Source organism: Vipera ursinii, assembly GCF_947247035.1.
Source record: "Vipera ursinii genome assembly, chromosome: 1".
In the NCBI taxonomy this organism is placed as follows: Eukaryota; Metazoa; Chordata; class Lepidosauria; order Squamata; family Viperidae; genus Vipera; species Vipera ursinii.
The window spans coordinates 263,099,914-263,121,916 of NC_139512.1; the positions used below are offsets into that span (position 1 = coordinate 263,099,914).

The window sequence follows — 22,003 nt, forward strand, 5'->3', positions numbered from 1 at the left end:
AAATCTTCATTTTGAAAGTATGTTGCATAAGAAGCAGCTGTGGAATTAAAATTTATCTAGATCTCCATATTATGCTAAATTAGATGTTAGAAATTAGGTATCTCTAGGACTACTTTAAGGGACGCGGTGGCTCAGTGGGTTAGGATGCTGAGCTTGTTGATCAGAAGGTCGGCAGTTTGGTGGGTCAAATCCCGAGTGCCGCGTAGCAGAGTGAGTGCCTGTTACTCATCCCAGCTTCTGCCAACCTAGCAGTTCGAAAGCATATAAAAATGCAAGTAGAAAAATAGGGACCACTACGGTGGGAAGGTAACAGCGTTCCGTGCGCCTTTGGTGTCTAGTCATGCCGGCCACATGACCACGGAGACGTCCTCGGACAAGTGCTGGCTCTTCGGCTTTGAAACAGAGATGAGCACCGGCCCCTAGAGTTGGAAACGACTAGCACACATGTGCGGGGGAACCTTTACCTTTACCTTTTAGGACTACTTTCCTTCTATATAGGGTGAGAATGTTCAAGGTTCCCACATACCTGAGCTGAGAAGGACCAGAGATCATGACAATATTTTTCTGTGGTGTCTCCTGCTTTTCGGAACATCTTCCCTCAGATATTCGTAGGTATCTACTCTGGTTTTATTTATTGGCACCAAATGGATCTTTTACATTTTAATCTTTGAGGTTTGTTGTCGCTACTGAAACTGGAGTTGGCATCTATAGCTGTTTGTTCTATTATTTCATATGTTTCTAAATTTTACTGTGGGTTTTTCTGTTGTAGGTTTGGCATCTGTTGTATAAACTGCTGAATGTTTTTATTGCAAGAATATTGAACTAGAATAAGTAATATTGTGAGTGGCTCACTTTTGGTGTAAATATATATCTGTGGTTTACAAACCATATTTTATACCTAAACTGCGAAAATCTGGCTTTTGCAATTTGTTCAAGAAACTGTGTCAAAGACTAAGCTTAGCATGTTTTATGAACTCACATTGTACTTCCGTGGCAGCTACCATTATTTATTGCTCTTCTAGTTAGAGATTGGAAAATAACCAATCTTTATTTGATTGTGATTATATAATTATTAATTATGAACATTATCATTTTACACATTGTCAGAGAAGATAATAAAGAACATTATAAAACAAAGAAATGGGTGGATATAGATTTTCAGAAAACAGAATTATGCTGAAAACATACTTGGGTCCAAATGTGTACTGCTTTAAATAGAAAAAAATACACATTTAATTAAGAATATGAACAGGTAAATTTGATTTGTCTTCAAGAACAAATTTGGCACAACATTGGAAAAGAAGAACCTCACCCATGATGCCAGATTGGGAGACCAAAATGGGAAAATATCTAATAATATTAAAATTGATAGCTCTATTCATATTATAAATCTAACCAAATTTAAACAAGAATGGCTTCCTTATATACTATACATTCTACAGCAGAGCAAATGTAAACATTGGGATAGGGTTCTTGTTGTCTCTGCTTGTTGGAAGCGAACTATGAAATGATTACATGACCACAGGATGTTGTAACAGTCGTAAGTATAAGGACCGGCTGGAAAGCTATTTTTTCAACATCTTAGTCAGTTTGAACAGTTGCTAAATGGCATTCGTTAAGTGAGGACTACCTGTGAAGATTCTAACCACCTACAGCTTTCATTTTCTGAAGAATAAGGGGGGGGGAAATAGCAGGAAAGTAGACCCTGTAAAGGAGTTAAATTGCAAAGTTTCTGCCAGATCGCTTCAAGGCTTTCATTGCAATTATTTTTGAAATGTTTACTCTGCACCTTTTTTAAACAGCGGGATAAGGAAAGGACAGCTCAGCAATCTCCAGATCAGCCCAAAAAAAAGGAACCTACAAAGAAATATCAAGGTCATCTTAGAAATAAAAACTTTCAAAAACCATGCAAACATTTGAATACTCTATTATGTCCTTACTGCTTCTTTTTTTTGTTGTGGAAAATTTCCAAGAGTACTTGCACAACAATTAAAGTCTGAGAAGTACATATGTGTTATCAGTAATGCATGTGTAATACAATATGATATAAAGAATATAAACTTTCTTTCTCTCCAAACTAACCATTGAACTGCAAACTGAGGAATTGTGGCCCACATTGACAGGGGCACTCAAAGCAACATAAAAGGGAAAAGTATATTTTTGAAGTAGAAAAGAGAAATATGGCATTAGGTCAGTTTGAGCTTTTTTTTAAATTGCTTTTTAATGAATAACACACAAAAAACAGCAAAAGACAAAAGTTACAGTGATGGTGATATGCATTATCAAAGGGGGAAAAAGAACACATAAACAGTGCTTTAACAAAAAAAAGGTGAAAGAAATACAACAAAGAAAAAAATAATGCCATTGCAATAATAAACAGTTACAATTCTATATATACTTGACTAATGCAAATGTTCAAATACTATATATTTGTAATACATTTACACAAATATTTTTAACTTACTGTATTCTGTATAAATGGGTCCCTTATTACACTGTATTTATTTATACAGAGTCTGTGTCTATAGGCAATCTGCTCATACATGTCAACTGCAGTCAAGTCTTCAATCCATTGAATAAATGGACCCATACATTTATCTTTCTAATGCTGCAATATTTTAGCCTTAGTAAGGCATAGAGAATCCGTTTACGTTGCCCGATTGTCAAATTTGGTCACTTTGAACTTAAGTGAGGGATTAATAGATGATGTCTGCTTTTATTGTCCAGAAGTAGTTGCCTACCCATTCTGGCTGAAGGGCATCAGAGCAGTGCAGATAAATCCATAATCACCAGAACAGCATTTAAATATTACAGAACCAGTCACAGCACTTAATGCTGGTTCAGTTTTCTTTTACATATAAAATTAAAGTTATAATGCAGCCAGACAGCACATCCAATCTTTGAACTGCCTTTGAAATCTCTCCGAAGTGCTTTGGAGGTACCCGATTTGTTTTGACATCTTAAATTGATTCAGAGACTTGATATGATTCAGCTAAACCTCATTCTGATCAAATCACCATCTGAAGCTTTGTACAGCCCTAGTGAATACAGCATTAACAAATATCTGGAGGAAGTACTAGAGGAAGAGATTTAAGAGCAATTCCCTACATGTTCCTCTCCCCCCCAAGCTTTACATTGATGTTGAAAAGAATAATAAACAAGATAAAGCTCCATGTAATCTCACAGTATAAATTATAAGGGCTGAAACAGTATTTCCTTTTATACATTCTGGAAATAATCCACCAAAATGTCATAACCTTCCGTCTCAATTCAGCAATTTATGGTGAAGAAGAAAGATACCATGATCAATTCAAAAAATTTGTTACAATCAGATTCCCAGTAGAAACAACCAAGATAATTTCAGCACCAAAATAAAGCCCTAAAACATATTGAACTTGATCCATAGAGATTTCATAATTTAGAGAGATTTTTTTAGAGTGACTATGAAGCAAAAACAAGAGAGGTCTTTGGTCAGGCAGACCAAAACTATCCTTGGTCTTTCATGAAGACATTTAAGGGATGTCTCATGTTATCAGTCACAATTCTGGGTCAAAAATTAGTCTCTCTCCTCATCAAACTAATCTACAGATAATTTGAATGAATTTATCTCTGATTACTTTTTTTTAAAGTTCAACTATATTTCCAAGATAAATGTGTTGTTTACAAAAAAATAATACAGGCAGGAATAGACAAACAAATAAAAAAATGTAGCTCAAGAGAGCCAGTGAAAAGTAAGACTTATACTTGCAAAATAGTTTTTGTTTTTTGTGACAGTGATATGTAAATAGAACTTTTTAATTATACAAAAATGACAATAGACTTGCAGATGCTCAGGCACAGAAAAAAGTTGACTGGGAAATGCAATGCAAAAGGGAAAACAAAGTTAAATTGATATTTAGATTTAAGATATCAGTGTGCAAGTTGCCTGGAATGATTATCTTAGATATCTCAACTTAGATGTCTAATATTCTCTAGTACTTAAATTTAGATGTGATTTCTCCTTTATCCTAGATACCTAAATTTATTATCATGTAATTTTCTGTTAGAGTGATCTCTAATAGTTGGTATAGAAAAATTTTCATTGTAGAAGAAGAAGTCTTTATGGCATAGTAAAGATAAGGCTGCAACTCATCAACCTTTCAATGATTTGAATACTATCAAGTGAACCTGTCAAAGAAAAGACAAAATGGTTAATCCATAGGTAAGGACTTAGGGGGAGGGGGAGGCAGTCAGTGTAAATATCACATTTTCAGAAGATCAAGCATTCATTTATTTCAGGTCAGTCATTTAAAATAAGATGGCAACACCCTATTTTGAATGAACATAGAATGAAATGTCTCCAGAGTGAATTCTGAGTGCACTCATCTGAATTTGCTGCTATTGACAACAGATGAGTACCTTTTTAATGTTTCTTTATTTTTGGCTTTCTTGGCTTTATTTATTTGGGAAAGAATTAAATATATGTAAATTGGGAAAAATGATATTTTCAATTGTACCTGGTATTGTTGGGATTAGAGCAGTGGTCCTCAACCCTGGGTCCGTGGACCAGTAGCACGGCACACAAGCAACCAGTCTGCACAAATAAGCAAAGCCCCATCCGTGAGATGCAGGCAGCACACAAAACCACGCTTCCTCCGGTCTGCGGAAAAACCTCTCTCCATGGAACCTCTCTCCATGGGGACCTCTAGATTATAGGATTTAGGCTACAATGCTAATGAAGATATTTAAAACTCTGGGCTGACCATGTCCAGGACAATAATTTAAAAAAATGTGTAGGCTAAAGATAAGTTAATGTGTCCAAAATAATCAGGAGAGATAGTAGATAATAGAGATAATTTAAGGTTTCTGGGAATCTTAAATACAATTTAAAATAATCATCAATCAGTCCTGCTAATAAACTGAAATCAGGTCCAGAAACTTCCAAAATATATTTAGGAGAAAAATATTTGCTTTTTGAGAATATTAGAATGCAATATGTAGATTTTGCTGATGTTGTTGCTCTGCCATCTTTTTTTGTTCCAGCATTAATAGAATATAAATCCAAGCATTCTTTTTAAAGGACAAATTAATGAAACAGAGTACTTAATTTAAGGTCCTTGAAAGACAAGTAAAACTTAATCCAGAAAGATGTTAGCTAAAATGATAACCATCTAATACTCATCAATACTAAAATAAACATGAAGTATTCAGCATAGCGTGACAGTGTTCTCAAGCCAGCTGTCTGTTGGCATTTATAGGCAGGACTTCTGTACTGTTCACCAAGATGCATTTGTTTATTAGTTCTTATCCATGTTATGTTGTCATTGCTTTTCTGACAGCCATCTGCTTCTGAGCTCTCAACACAACTGATCCTCAACACAAGTGGGGTTGGGGAAGCAAACAAACAAAACATATTGCTTTATAAAACGTTCTGGTTTCAGCGGAATGATCAAGAAGTAGGTTAGTAAAGAAGGAATTAGGTGGGACTTTTCAACAGCTGTACCTCTGTTCCACTGCTCCAAAAAAGGAATACTCTGTACAGAATGTCTAAGACTGTTTATGAAAATAAGTGAAAACAGCTATGTGGAACACTATTCCTATCAACTCTGACTACTGCAGTGGTAATACTTAGCGAGACGGATGGGAGCTGACCTCCAGCAATATGTAGTGGATCAGATCTACTTCATATCTGCTGTCAACAAAGCAGGCATCCTTGATGAAAGTCCCTCTTGGCACAGCCTTTATTTCTGTCATAATGAAAATGGAGCCAAAATGTCAGTTTATGTAAGTTCAATATCAGAGGCAGAGAAGGTTTTTAGATATCGTTTAGCTGGAAAATAGTAGAAATCTAATGAATGTCTCTGTGAGTTTATGGGCATAAAGAGATACAGATAACAAGAAGGGGAGAAAATGAAATTATCAGAGGAGAAAACATAGCTGAAAGACTGGAGGAGGGGTGGGATTCCCAGCCTAAAAAGATGAAGATTTTTTTTAATCTAATGATCAGTGGGTGAAAGCACTAGCATTACAATAGAAATGTGTTAGCTCTCTTTTAAACAAGAAAAAGTGCTATAGATGTTAATGATTGAACTGAAAGGGTGTAATGCTTGTATTTTCTTTGTCTCTAAACAAACATTAACTTCATATTTTCCACTCTGTCCATACTATTGTTGGTTCTGGGCAGTGATACCTACAAGCAGAACTTATTTTCTGGCTGTATAAACATGTAATTCTCTATGGTGGATTGAGTATATTAAATTATTCTCTATATAGGGTACTGTAGGAAATTAGCCTTGACTGCAACAATATGTTTGTTTCACCCCATTGTTTTCACATGCTTTCTCATTGTGTTGCCATATTCCAGCATTGTGTTAACCTACAAAAGACAATATTTTATATTTCTTCTGAAGAAGCTTTTTAGAAGGTATGACATTTTCAGATCTTTATTTCTTTGGCAACACCTGATACACATTTAGTATCATTTTAAGATTTCTCCACAAAGCTTAACAATGATTTTTGAAAACCTATGATATGAAGGGGGGATAGTTTTTATTTACTTCTTGGCAGGGTTGAATGCCAATTGCAATAGGAAGTACTAGTAATTGTTGTATTGTTAATATTTTAGTAATAATAATGTTTCAAGGAATACTATGAAAATGTTGCACTAAGTGGGAAGTGATGACCCTTTGCCTTTCTCATTGCCATGATGTAGTCTCAAAGTCTAACTTGTGTCTATGATCAGTCAGGTTGATTTCTTGTCTTTCTCCTCTTCTTGCCTAGTATTACTTCTGTCACTTCACTTCCCAAATGTTATTTTATTTTCTTTTTTGAGTATTGATTCTGCCTTTTTATTTAAATATTTTATTAGTTTTCTATTTTTACAATCAAGTGCTTAATAGACAATGTGATGACTGAGTCCATTAGTAATTCCATGTACATATAAGCTTCTTCAAACTAAATCCAACATTACACCCTCTAATACATCCTCTCTTCTTCTGGTAGTACACAGTTTTCCATACTAAGCAAATACAATTCTTATTGTTGTTAGTAAATATACAGTTGAATATCAACATATGTTACAGTTTTCTAATAGTATCAATAATATCATTTTAAAATATCTTTTCTAACCAAAACATATCTTAATTTCATTTGCACTCAATATCCATTTGTTCAATCCATATCCTATTTTCAATCCATTTCCTATTTTCAATTTTAATTTCCTATCCATGTTCAAAATATCCCAATCATTTATAATTTCAGAACAAGTTATATTTGGGTAACCAAAAGCTTCCCTTATTCAAACTTCTTAGCATATTCTTATTTCCAGTTCCCAGATTTTCTTGACAAAGCAAGGGAATAACATGAAGAGAAAAAAACAATAGCAATCACTTCAAAAGCTTGGTTAACTTATCAGCAGGTTACATAGTATTTAAATGAATTGCCTTCAAGATTCATAGTAAGCACCCCAAGTGTCTCATGGAATCCATCCAAATCAATATGACTCTGGGGTGATCCATTATAATTGGTCTCATCTGAATCAGGAAATGATTCAGACACTAGAGTTGTGACTAATGTGACATACACACATCACTGTATAACTGCTTTGTCAAAGGATGTGTTTGATAATTTTATTTTTTTTTACAAATATATTTGGAAAAGTTTCATACAAAACAATGCATTAGGTAGCTGCATAGAAAATATGCCATATTACCCCAATGAGAAAAGCTGTGCATAAAAATGGGTAAGTTGTGACAGAATTTATATAAAATCTGTCGGGCAGCAACTATGAAATTTCTGGATTTGTTTCAAAATCATCCTGTCAGAAATAAGGATAGAATAGAGAGTTGGAGGAATATGAAATCATTTTCTATCAATCTATATATACTGAACTGCAGCAAGGAGCTTAGGTTTTTTCCACTCCTGTTTTCCAAAGGCATTACCCAGAATTGACATTTCCAATATCACAAAAGAAGAGAGCAAAGAATCTAATCTGTCCTCTCCATAATCATTCAGTGACTATATTCAACCCCTAAGAAAGGAAGTGAACCAGCACAACACCATGTTGCCCAGTCCCTATCCTCTGAGTCAATTTAGAAGGCTACCGTGTTGATGGTATCCAAAGCTGCCAAAAGATCAAGGAGGGTGAGGGTGGTTGCACAACCCTTATCCTGCCCATCTCACAGATCATCCAATATCATTTCCCCTCTCATACCTCTCCTGAACCTTGACTGAAAAGGATCAAGATAATCCCTTATAACACTTTTAATAGTTTGTGATAAAAACTTTTGATTTTTTGAGCATGTAGCAGAAAAGCAATTAAAATAAAGAAGTGATCTCAAAAGATTTTTCCAGCTCACTCTTTTAAGTACCGATTACTATTTATCTTAACAACTGATGAACTGCTTTATTTTGTGATTGTTGATCTTCTGCCCACCCCCACATTGCACCAATTCTCAACATCATTAGGTCTGCAGTAAGAATGAATCTTTTTCATCAAAGCCATCAACACTAAATTTCATGAAAGTCTCTTATATTCAGTTGTATATCAGATGCATCTCTGCTGTGAGACATGCTTTAAGAGCAACCTGACATCCTTTTCAAGGGCACAGTTCCTCATGTCTGGCATATTACTTGGATACTATCATGCTACATTCAAGATTTCAGCAGGGGAAGGGCATAATATTGGATTATACTCAGGCCTGGAACGATTAATACTGCCCAGGCCCCTTGCAAACCAGACTGGTAAATCTGAACTTCAGCAGCAATACTAATTCTTGCAAAATGAACTAATGCTTTTGATTGACAATGGTTTAATTGTCTGTTGTCTCAAATAAACCAAAGTTAATGTATTTTTGTGGTTTATTTCAATTATACCACGCTGTTGCCCTTATCAATGGTACCCAAAAATGTTAATATTAAAACCTACTGGTATTGGTTTTTCCACTTATGCCATGTTTTTGGTTGACTTTAGGTGGATTATATTCAACCAGAGTTACTCATAATATTTATTAAAACAAGTGCTGTGAGCTTAATTGGCCTGCTATGGCAGATCAATTACAGCCCTTTTAGTTTATTTCAAAAGTGTCCCAAATAAATAATCAACGTATTTATACTTACGCATCTATGGATATATTGAGACAAGAATGAATATCTTGTCTAAATTGGCAAATACTGTGCTGTATTAAACCCTAACTGCTTTGTTCTCAGATAACCATGAATTGATTAACAAGTTTAGGCAAAAAGAAATATCCAGTTGTTTGGAAAAATATTGCCCGATTATTGTGTGGTAATTTTCCTTTCTATTTTGTTTTATACCTCTAGGAGATTTCTTCTTGCATCTGCATATAATATTTAGTTGTCCCTAAAAAGTCATTCTGTCTTCATTCTACATTATTGTGAATACATAACAGGAATAAATGAAAGAAAAAGGAAGCCTATAGTGCTTGGTGGAGCAGTGGGCTAATGCCTCCTTAAGTAACACCAGCTGCTTGCAGTTAGTGCAGGTTCACATCCCACCAGGCTCAAGGTTGACTCAGCCTTCCATCCTTCCGAGGTAGGTAAAATGAGGACCCAGATTGTTGGGGGCAATTAAGCTGACTTTGTAATAATGCCGCTTGGGGGGGTGTATGAAAGCCCTAATAAGCAGGCATATACATAGAATGAAGGCTACTGCTAAGCTTGTAAGCCGCCCTGAGTCTTCAGAGAAGGGCGGGATATAAATGGAATTAAAATAAATAAATAAAATAAAATAAATATTGGTGTTGTTTTCCCTATTACTGTTTCACACCTTCTGTTTATATTCCTTTGATATGTTTTCCAACATCTTATGGTGTAAGTCCTTTTTCTGCCTGAATACTTTATGTGTTTATCTCATGTTCCCGTCAGATGAAGTTAGAGGAAAGGGGATGATGGTCTTTACCTTATGTGTAAATGATTGCTGTCTCTTCTGTGAGTCATGCCACAGAGCTTCAGACATAATAAGGTTGTAAGTCAATTGGGAGCTGCAGGAGCCACTGACAATTAATTTGCACTTTCAGGACCCACTTTTTACTGTGCATCCCTCCCTGCACTACAGAGAGCCATAAATACATCCAAATGCTGGTGGTGAAGAGTTGTTGTGGTAATGGTTTTTTAAAGAAAACCCAGCAGGAATAAAATATAGAACTTAAAAACACAAGAAAAATATGGCAACTTGCAAATTTGACAAAATTCTAACTATTGATTGACTGGCTGTACAAATTGAACATGTTAGTAACTAATTGGGTGCCTTGCTTAGGTAATATGTTTAACCTAGTTTTAAAGGGAGCGTTGGAGTCACTAATGTAGAATGTCAGAGGATAGCTGTACCATGACCAACAGGGTCAGTAATTAAGTGACACAAAGGTTAATTGCAGGGACAGACAAGGGAACTGAGGTGGCAGATTAAAAAGAAATGGGCTGAATAACATTGCATTAATTCTGCAAAGGGAGAAGACGGGAAATTGTTTGAAAATCTGTTAAATATTCAAGTCCATCCTTGACAATTTTAGATGAGGTTAGACTTTGTCCCTGTTAAAGTTTGTAGCTGGAACCAGAGAACAATTGCAAACCTGTACTGTATATGGCAAGACGATGCTGCTGTTCTACTTTATGCTTTATCCCACTTTACTGCCAGTTGTTCAAGATCATGACCGTATAAACTCTGCCTCTTGCAACAATAACTCTGTGAGGTGGATTCTGCTGATAGAGTCTGATTGATCCAACATCACCCTATGAGCTTTTATGAATGAAAGTGGACTTGATCCAGGATATCCCCAAACTTTGTCCAACATAACCACTACATCAGTGTCACCCCTATGTCTTTTATTTTCTGTATACCTAACTCATGTATTATTTTTTTAAAAAAATATTGTAACATTCAATCGACATTTACAATTTAATGTTTTTGAGCAAAAAGAATCCAGAGTTTCATTTCTTGATCAATTCAATATATTGCAGATCTTAAAATCACCGCAGAAATCTGTTGGAATAAAGGGGGAACATACTGAGAATGCAAAAGCTTGAGTGCTAATGTTTACTTGAGACCAGGCACCATCGGAAAGTTTATGATATTTAACTGCTCATCCAATTCTTTTCTAAACTGGGTGATGCAACAGAAGTTGTGTTCCAGTGCCTGTTTGAGTCTGGCTGGAGGAGAACTGACTTAACCCTGGCTCAGCCAAGTGTCTATGAGGACATGGTTCCTAGGTGTTAGAAGTGACCCTTTAAAAATCCCCATAAACTATAGCTGGTTCAAAATGCAGTAGCATAGTTTGGGGTGCATAGTCATGTAACACTTCTTTTACATGAATGGTGCTGGTTTTTAGTGAGCTTCTGACAGTAATTCAAGGTGCTGGTTATCATCTTTAAAGTCCTTTGTAGCATACGGCCTGTCTCTCTAAGGAACTGTCTCTCTCCCAACCATTTTATCCTGCAAAATCTGGCAAAGTAGGCATCCATCAGTTCCCACCCATATGATGAGACCTGGGATTCATGTTTCCTTGTCATAACTTCTTCTTTTTGAATAAGCATTCCCCTGGAACTCAGACTGCCCTGACCCTGAAAACATTTAGATCATCTTTAAAAATCTATTTTTTTCCTTCAAGCTCTTAACTAAATTGGTCTGCCATTTGTGTGGGCTATGGCTGCTCTTCCTCCTGTTACATTCATATTTCTTGACTATGATTTTACATATTGTATTGAGTTTTAATTGTATGTTTTCCAGAGTCCATGTTGAAATGGTTGGATAGTTGAGTAGAGAAGGATGAGAGAGGGGGGAGGGAGAGAGAGAGAATAGATTACACAAATGGACACTAACAAAAGTCTGTACTTTTTTATTTCTCAGTGTTACTTATATTAAAGGCACAGTCTGTGACATTTTGATTGGCTTGTAGCTATATTTTTCCAGTGTGCTCTATGCATACTGAATCAATATGACTTCTAAAACTGCCGTAGAAAGGATGTCATTAATTCCTGTACCAAAATGTGCAACATTCCTATGAATATTTTACTATAGTGTTGCTTCCTTTTTTCTTTGTTCAGGTTTGTTTCCAGCAGTGCTGAACCTGGCTTCTAGTTCGCTCATCACCACAAATGCTACCTGTGGTAAAAGAGGTCCAGAAATGTACTGTAAGCTGGTGGAACATGTCCCTGGCCAGCCAGCAAGAAACCCTCAATGCCGCATCTGTGACCAGCGTAGCAGGAATCCAAACTGTAAGCGTATAGTATCTATTTCATGTTCTTAACATCCTTCTTTGTGTGGATGCACAGTGAAACCATCAAAGCTTTTTCACAGCTGAAATTATTGTACTGGATCAAGAACCATGTGGTGCAGTGGTTAGAATGAAGTATTGCAGGCTAATTCCGCCAACTGCCAGCAGTTTGATTCTCACTGGCAATAGGCTGGCTAAGTCGTCCCTCTTTCTGAGGACCCAAACTGTTGGGGGCAATATGTGACTCTCTTACTCATGAATGGAATATGCCCATGGCAGAATATCATCTGCACATTGGATATCTTGTGATTCTATGAGAGCAAGTCCCCTATATCAGAGGTCCCCAACCTTGGCAACCTTAAGACCTGTGGACTTCAACTCCCAGAATTCCTCAGTCAGACAAGCTGGGTGAGGAATTCTGGGAGCTGAAGTCCACAAGTCTTAAAGTTGCCAAGGTTGGAGACCCCTGCCCTATATAACCTAAACCAGAAATTGGAACTTTGTTCTTACTTCTATTGGCCTCCAGTTCAGATAACATTAGAGTGCATGATTTGGAGATGAGATAAGCCCCACTTTTCCTGCCCCTATGCCAGTCTTTCTTTGCCTCCAGTCAAAGGGGAGGGGATAAAAGCAATTTTTCTTCACTGACAATAGAAATGGGGACAATTATTCCCAGTCTTAGTTGTGAACTGAAGAAATCAATCATAGGCTATAATATTCTATCACTAGAAATAGTGCCAGCAGAGATGGGGGGAGGGGGACCAGCAGAGTTGGTGGGGAGGGGTGGGAAAACAGCAGGAATGACCTTGTGGGTGATCATGTACAGCAATGGAGAATAAGCTGGGGAGTCAAGTTTGGAGTCCATCAAACAAGGAGGTGGAGGCAGATAGACATTTTTATATCACCCTTAAGTATTCCATATAAAAGAAAACGGGGAAATTTATAATATTATAAATAATATCCAAGACCATGTTTTATTTTTTGGAGAAGTCTCAGACAGAATACTATAAGTTACTTACCTGTGTCAGTTCTGTGATCATTCCTCAAAAAAAAAGTGGGCTAATTCCAATGGTTCTTTAAGCTAAAAATCCAGTATTAATTACTTCAGCAGCCTCCATAAAGACCCCACATCTGCAGTTCTGACTGCTGTTAATCTGCAGTGCAGACAACCATTAAAACACATGGTCTTTCATTACAAACTCATTTCATTTTAAGGTTTGCAAAATGTTCATTTGGCACTGTGAACTGTTTTATTTACCAGAGATGGCCCTTTAATAAGAGTGCCATGTAATGTACCAGACTTTAAATGGTCCCCTTGGAATTTGTGAATCTGGTGCATCTCCCCTTAATTATGTGGAAGGAAATGAACACACACTCCCTGGTTAATCATATGTGAGCCCAAATTAAAGACCACATTTTGATGAGTTGCTTATGTGGAAACTATCTCCCTCGTCATTCATCACCAAGGCTGGCCTTTATGTTAAGCTTGTGGCTGCATCAGAACCTTGCCCCCGCCTTTCTTACAGGCAGTGTATAGTTTATATTATCTTTCGCTTTTTAAAAATAAGGAAATACATTTCAGCAATTAATCAGTGGTTTCAATTTAATTAAGATTAAACTTCTGTAATGGGATTACAGTTACTTGTATATTCATTTCTCATTCTTTCTTTTCATGAGTACACCTCGTATCAATTTGATGTGGGGAGATTGATAGCAACATTTCTAATTAGACAACTTCTATTGCTATCACCTAGGAGACCTGGGCTTGATTTACAGCTGATTTTTTTTCCTCCCAAGATACACTTACATTCATTGCTGGGGGAAAAAAAAGATCAGATGCCAAGAGTAATTTTTCTTCTTTATTCTTAGCTAAGGGGTGGGGGGAGAGTGTTTGTAAAAAGATAACAAATCCAATAGAAAATACTTCTCTCCAGTTTTATCACATGTGACGTGTTAATTTTTCCTTTGTGCTGCTGAATCATTTGAAATCTATGTACAATTTTTTAGCATTTGCAGTTTTATAACTAACAGATTCTCTCCCAAGAAGTGTTTTCAGCTATAGGCAGACATTCTTATTTATCAATGATTTTGAAAATATTCCTTTGGTTTTGAAATAATGACAAAATATAAAAACATTAATTTATACAGTAACCCAGGTTAAGGGTTTCAATGATAGTGATTTTTCTGTAAGCAACATAGATATATACCAAACAATCATACATATATAACAATTGAGCAGGTGGTAAGCAAAATAAAGGCAAAGAGTAAGAGAAAAGTAAATATACTTTACAACAATATTCATTATACCTCTCCATGCCTTTCTGCCTCTGGAAACCATCCTTGTTATTTCCATGTTGTTACCTGGATTATACACTGCCATTTGTTCTTTAAACTTCTTGTTTTCTCTTTTTTGAGGATCTTAGCAATTCAAGCCAATCAACTAGGTTTTTTATCCATCTTTCTCTTCCCTTCAACCCATTCATGAAGGATGTACAAAATTCCTCAATTCTGGATCAAAACATTCAATTCTGGAAAACTCAGGAACATTCCATTTCCCTGCCTGGGCTAATTCAAGGTGTAGTTTAGCAATGGGAAATAGTTCATGATATTCTTGATAAAACATTTCTGATGAAACATGCCTATTTGGGGATTAGATAAAATGCAGAATACCTCAAACTTTTTCCTATGAAGAGGATTTAGTTATGAAAATCACCAGACTTCTCTGAATAGCATGACTGAAGGCATGGTCTAGGGCAGGGGTAGGCAACCTCGGCTCTTTTATGACTCATGGACTTCAACTCCCAGAATTCCTGAGTCAGCTGAGTCAGTTGAAGTCCATGAGTCATAAAAGAGCTGAGGTTGCCTACCCTTGGTCTAGGGAAACAGTATATTTCACAATTCTTAAAATATTTCCTGGAGAAGTGAATTTTGTATCTCCATATTGTTTAATCTTTTTTCATATATTCTTGTGTATGCTTTACTTCCATCATATATCCATCTTGTCTCATTCAACAACCTTACCTTCATATGCTTGTAAAGTATTCCACAATTAAGTCTATTAACATGATCATAAGCTTTTTCTAAATCAGCAAATGCATAATAATAATAATAATAATAATAATAATAATAATAATAATAATAATAATGCAATCCCAAAACAACTGGAGCACCACTTGAACACCTTTGGCATTGACAAATTCACCATTAGTCAATTGCAAAAGGCGGCCTTACTAGGAACTGCTTCCAAACTGTGATGATATCTGTAATACCATCAAGCATCCATATCTGCCTATCCCGGGTCCTTGGTAAAGACTCGATAAGTAGACAAAAATGCCAAATCCAGTCTGAACATCTGGCTGACTGTGTGATGATCAATAATAATAATAATAATAATAATAATAATAACAACAACAACAACAACAATAACAGATGCTTGCAGAAGAAAAAATGGCTTTGGAAGAATATCTGAAGGACAATGATGAAGATGCACTGAAATTAGTATATCAGGAAGGCTTCCTGACTACTGGAGAGACCAAAATGGCCTACAAGACCAAATGAAGAACAGAATAGAGACATGGGAAGACAAAACACTACATGGCCAGTACGTTATCTGGGAAAGCAGATAATAGCAAGACCTGGCAATGGCTAGGAGCAGGAAAGTTGAAGAAAGAGACCAAGGGACTAATTCTGGCTGCACAAGACCAAGCCTTAAGGACAAATGCATTCAAAGTGAAAATTGAGAAGACAGCAACAGACAGTAAGTGCCGCCTATGCAAAGAAGCTGAAGAAACAGTGGACCACCTGGTAAGTTGCTGCAAGAAGTTCACACAGACTGACTACAAGCAGCAGCATGACAAAGTAGCAACAATGGTGCATTGGAAGATTTGCAAGACATATCACTTGCCTATAAGCAAGAACTTGTGGGATCATAAAATAGAGAATGTCATAGAAAATGATAAAGTTAAACTGCTCTGGGGCTTCAGAATTCAAACAGACAAGCACCTGCAACATAACACTCTGGACTTAACAATTGTCGATAAGAAAGACAAAAAAGTCTGGATAGTGGACGTGGCAGTGCGTGGAGACAGCAGAATAGATGAGAAAGAACTGGAGAAGATAACAAAATACAAGGACCTACAAATAGAAATAGAAAGACTGTGGCAAAGGAAAGCAAGCGTAGTACTATCCTAGGTCCTTGGGAAGGACTCGATAGGTAGACAAAAATGCCAAATCCAGTCTGAACATCTGGCTGACTGTATGATGATCAATAATAATAATTTAAAAAGTTAAAAGGGCCTTGGAGGTCTTTTAGTCCAACCCCCCTGTTCAGGCAGGAAATCCTATACCATTTCAGATAAATTGCTGTCCAGTCTCTTCTTAAAAATTTCCAGTGTTGGAGCATTCACAGCTTCTGGAGGAAGGTTGTTCCACTGGTTAATTGTTTTGTCAGGAAATTTCTCTTTAGTTCTAGGTTGCTTCTCTCTTTGGTTAGTTTCCATCCATTGCTTCTTGTCCTACCTTCAGGTGCTTTTGAGAATAGCTTGACTCCCTCTTCTTTGTGGCAGCCCCTGAGATATTGGAACACTGATATCATTTCACCCCTCATCCTTCTCTTCATTAAACTAGACATACCCTAGTAACCGTTCCTTGTATGTTTTACCCTCCGGTCCCCTAATCATCTTTGTTGATGTTCTCTGTACTATTTCTTGCGTCTTAAATGTACTACCATTGTAAGCTAACTCTGAATTATGGAATTCTTTTCAATTTTTGGGTATTGTTTTGTGTCCTTTGAACTTGCTTCTTTTCCTGCAAATGTTTCATTACCAAGCTAGGTGACATCTTGGGCATTTTCTAATGCCATTATCTATTAAAATATTCTCTTGTCTCTGTGAGTTCAGGGGAAAAGTGTGCTTTTTATAGACCACCAATTTCAGCTGAGAAAGACACTAAAAGGGCAAACAGACTAAGATATTCAGATGATATAAAAGCTAGTCTTGCCAGAATAAGTAATCTCATCCCCAGGATAAATTATCTGATTGCTTTTGTTTCCTGAGCAGTAAATTACAAAGGTTTTCTCTGTTAATATAGTCATTGAACCTTAACATGGCTCTTTGAAGAAACAAGTCACTCTGTATTGATTCTTAATCAAAACATTGAGGCAGAGCTGCTTTGACTTTATTGGCTGCTTTGGCTGCAAAATATATATGAGTGTATTTATATATGAAACAGTCCTTTGAATCTCTGTATAACTTTAATATTATATATGCTTTTCTCTTATTAAATATTAAGACATAGATCCTATCTATCTAAACAAATTGTTTTTAGCAAAGTTAGCTATCATATTTGAGAAAAGTTCACTATGATGAAGCAATTAGTTTCCTTATTAGGGATCACTTCTGAGTACTAATGACACCATTAGAAGGTGCCTGATAAATCTGTTTCAACTTCCATTGTAATTAATGGCTGTTTCATTACATCAGAATCCAGTGGCTTATTCTGAGCAGAAGCAAATGAGAAGTTGTGGAGGTCGTGTCAGTCTTACTAGCTTGGAAACCAAAGACACAGAAATATACTACTTTTAGTATAAAGTTATAGTAACAGAATCTTGCAAGTCAGAATGTATTTCCTCTTTTCCTCCCTCCCTACTTTACCTTTGTGAGAACTAGAGAGAGTCATGTATGACGAGCTTTCTCAAATTATATTTCTTTTTTTAATCTGATCATTGTGTTGGTTGAAGTTCTTCCTTCTGTTCCTCATGGTTATACCTTCTTCCCATTAGGCAAAGGAAAGTTTGTCACCATATGATCCTATCTTTCTAAAGAAGTTGTTGAACTGAATTTCATCACAAAGCAATGTATGCACCTTTTTAAAGTCAGCACTGTCATAAGAAACTTAAAAAGAATAATTTTATCTAAGATATTATATAACCTGTTCTACTTGCACTCACATGAAAACAGAATAAGGGGTAAAGAAGATGAGATTCATTTTACCCTAATTGTTATTTTTTTATTCTTGGTTCAATAGTGAGACATCCGATATCAAATGCAATCGATGGCAAGAATACATGGTGGCAAAGTCCTAGTATTCAAAATGGAGTGGAATATCACTACGTGACCATCACACTTGACTTACGGCAGGTAATCTTTATTCTTAAGACTTATAGGAAAGAAACTGGCTGAGCCAGGGGGAGGAGTCAAACGGGGACTTAGTTTAGAATTCCTTTATGGGCACAAGAGGATGAAGTCTGAGCCTCCCTGAATGCCTTTGAACCTCATCTAGTCTCACCCAAGTGCAAATTGTTAGTCTGAGAAGTTTCCTGTGCATAGGCTTGAGAAATACATCAAATAATTTAATTCTTCACATCTGAGCCAAGTTGTTCACAACTGACAGATTGGATATTATAGCTTGGTGGTAAAATTGCTCCTGTACTTCTCCATAGGACTCTGCGTATCCATTTTATCCTGGAGTATCATCAAGTCCTGATTAATTAGCACAAACATTACAAAATGTGAGCTTTCACAGTCGCCTGATTTTGCCATATTATAACAACAGTTATTTTTTGATTATTTATTTTTCATTTAAATAGCTATCAGACTGTTATAAGAAGCAACTATTTAACAAGATTTTCAGTGTGAAAGTTAGTGTGACTGGTAGCTACTAGGTGATACATGCTTCATATATAGAACTCATACTTTTAATTCAGACATTTCCAAATATGGTATGAAGAGGTATAACCTTGACAGAAACTGAAGACCCAATCAGCACCAAATATATTGAACTAGCTAGAGTAATAATCTAATGGAATGTAAATGACCATGATTGCTCCTATATTACTGCGGCTGACTAACTCCCACATAAATGTTCATAATAGTGGTCTATTCATAAGAATAGACTAAGATCCTAGGGGAGTTGTTTCTGTTATTGAATATGTATATGACAGATCCACCCACATGAGCATTTGCTTGCATGTACAGGGGAGGAAGAACTACATTTTATTTTTGCAAATATTCAGTATCTGTCTCGGACTAGAATGCTAACAGAAGAGAGAGAGAGAGAGAAATGGTACAGCAGTTTTTCCCCAGGATTCAAATAAGCAGGGTTCATAGAATTGATAAAACTCTGTTTTCTATTTATATCAATATCAGAAAGCTTGTAACAACTCAGTCCTCCCTTACCAGTTTTGTTTATGTATGAAAAGGAAACTGCATAAAAGTTTTACAAAGCTGGGAAAATCTACTAAGTCTCAGAATTGCCCTAGAATCTTTCCAAAATAATTCAAAGGCAATTGATTTGTTTTGACAATATGAATCACCTTAGAAACTTGATTCAAAGCTTTTATTGAACAAGTTGATTCAGTTGAATCACCTTGAATGAAGCGGGGGGGGGGAGAGAATGGGAGAGAAGGCCTTTGCTGAGATTATGGATATGAGAATTGAGCTGCAAATTTTCTGATGATATTATTCACCTTATTCAAAGTTATAAGGGAGAATAAAGACATTCTACTTTCAGAAATAATCTCCCACCTGCTACACTGGGTAGTTCCAGCTTCCATATATACTGTTCTATACATAATATTGAATGTAATACTGAATAAAACAAGAAAGCACTAAAGTTTTATAAATGGGATTGAAAGGATAAGATCAAGACTTTGTTTATTTCTTCATTGAAAAGTATGTTGTGATTCAGGGTCAGCCTGTGGGTTCGGCAGTTGGGTCAGACGACTCAGAGGAGGAGGAGGGGGTGTTGAAGAGCTTGCTGATGATGGCTTTGAGGCTCCGTAGAGCCCTCAGCCAGGCCCCTCCCACCTGGTCACGATGGAGACCCAGCTGTGTGAGCCTGACAGCGTGGATGAAGATGACCCACAGCTGGCCCCCTACAGGACTATATCAGCGATTTTCAGCTGCTTAGCCAGGATTCCGCCTGGAATGAGGCTGCGCTTGTGGATGCCTTCCAGGATGGATTGTCGCAGGAGATGTTGGATGAGCTGGCCCGTGTGGATATTCCCTCAGACGTGAATGGGCTGATCCATCTCTGCCTGCGCATCGATGCTCGGATGCAGCAGCGAAGGAGTCACCGTGCCACCCCACAGACCCCTGCAGCCCCTGTTGTGCGTGAGCCCCCAGTTCAAAGGGAGGAGCCAATGGAGCTGGATGCCACCAGGTCTCATCTATCGGTGACTGAAATGAACAGACGACGATCGGGGGGGTTGTGTTTTTACTGTGGGGACCCTGGGCATTTGGCTGCTTTTTGCCCAAAGAAGCGACAGCGGGCATCAGTGACTGAGTCTGCTCCGAGAAAGTCCCCTACTTTTCTGTTGGGAAACGCCCCGAGCCCGATCTAGATGGCGTGATAGATCGGGCGTCCCACAACAACACTGAGCGACGTCTTTCCGATGCTGCCTGTGGACCTCCAGGGCATCTGATATTGGAGGCACATCTGATCCTTCCTGGCAAGCCAGAGGGGATTCCAGTGCATGCCTTAATTGACTCTGGGGCCACCACAAATTTTATGGACTCAACATTTGTGGCCAAATGGGCTGCTCCCCAGTGCCCGGTGGATCCACCCATGTTAGTAGAGACTATCAATAGTCGAGTGCTCCTGTCTGGGCCAATTACGGCCGCCACGCAACCATTATGTATGGCCATCAGTTCCCATGTGGAGGCCATCCAGTTCTATATCACCTCAGATCTGCATTTCCCCGTGGTCTTGTGACTGGCGTGGCTCCGGGCGCATGACCCACAGATCTATTGGTCACAGAACTTGGTCACCTTCCCAAGCTTGCAGTGCGTGGACCACTCCCGCCATATCTGTGCCGGCCAGGTGGAGGGTTCCCCAGGGGTTTCCTTGCCTCCCGAACTATCTGACTTTGCTGATGTGTTCAGCGAGACAGAGGCGGATCAATTACCCCCGCACAGGCCCTATGACTGCCCCATTGATTTGGTCTCTGATGCGCCTCTCCCAGTGGGGCGTTTGTACTCCATGTCGGACCCCGAGTTGGCTGCATTGTGGGACTTTCTGGAGAAGAATTTGGCTCCTGGTTTCATCCGGCCCTCGTCCTCGCCAGTGTCTGCACCCGTGCTCTTCGTCAAAAAGAAGTCAGGTGAATTGCGGCTTTGCTGCAATTATAGGAAACTCAACGCCATCAAGGTGCGCAATCGTTACCCACCGCCCCTCATCCCCGAACTCTTGGACTGACTCCAGGAGGCTAAGATCTTCACGAAACTGGACCTGCGTGGAGCTTACAACCTCGTCAGGGTTCGGCCGGGTGATGAGTGGAAGATGGCGTTTGGTACTCGCTATGGACATTTTGAGTACACGGTGATGCCGTTTGGCCTGACCAACGCCCCCGCTGTGTTTCAGCATTTCATGAACGACATTTTCCGGGATTTGTTGGATCAGTTTGTCGTGATCTACTTGGATGACATCCTGATCTACTCCCCGTCGCGTGAGGTGCACCATCAGCATCTCCATCAGGTCCTGCAGCGACTCCGAGAACATCGGCTGTTTGCCAAGTTGGAGAAGTGCCAGTTCTACCGGGTGACCATCGATTTCCTGGGTCACCGCATTTCTCCTGAGGGCATTGCCATGGAGCCGAGTAAGGTTGAGTCTTTGCAGAGTTGGCAACCCCCGCATCGCGTGAAGGATGTTCAGCGACTTCTTGGGTTCGCCAACTATTACCGAACTTTCATCCCTGGGTTTGCTGCCTTGACAGCCCCCCTCACCCGGCTCCTGCAGAAGAAGACTCGGTTCCAGTGGAATGCTCCAGAACAACGGGCTTTCCAGACTTTGAAGGA

The 22,003-nt window shown here is 38.0% G+C and overlaps 1 protein-coding gene across 1 annotated transcript in view; it reads left to right on the forward strand.

Moving 5' to 3' along the window:
- LAMA2 (laminin subunit alpha 2) overlaps positions 1-22,003 on the forward strand; it is a 460,887-nt gene that overhangs the window by 75,754 nt on the left and 363,130 nt on the right. Inside the window, exons 2-3 of the mRNA XM_083379924.1 lie at positions 12,040-12,210; positions 18,234-18,346. Of these exons, the coding sequence (XP_083236050.1) occupies positions 12,040-12,210; positions 18,234-18,346 (284 nt within the window). The remainder of the gene's footprint in view (positions 1-12,039; positions 12,211-18,233; positions 18,347-22,003) is intronic.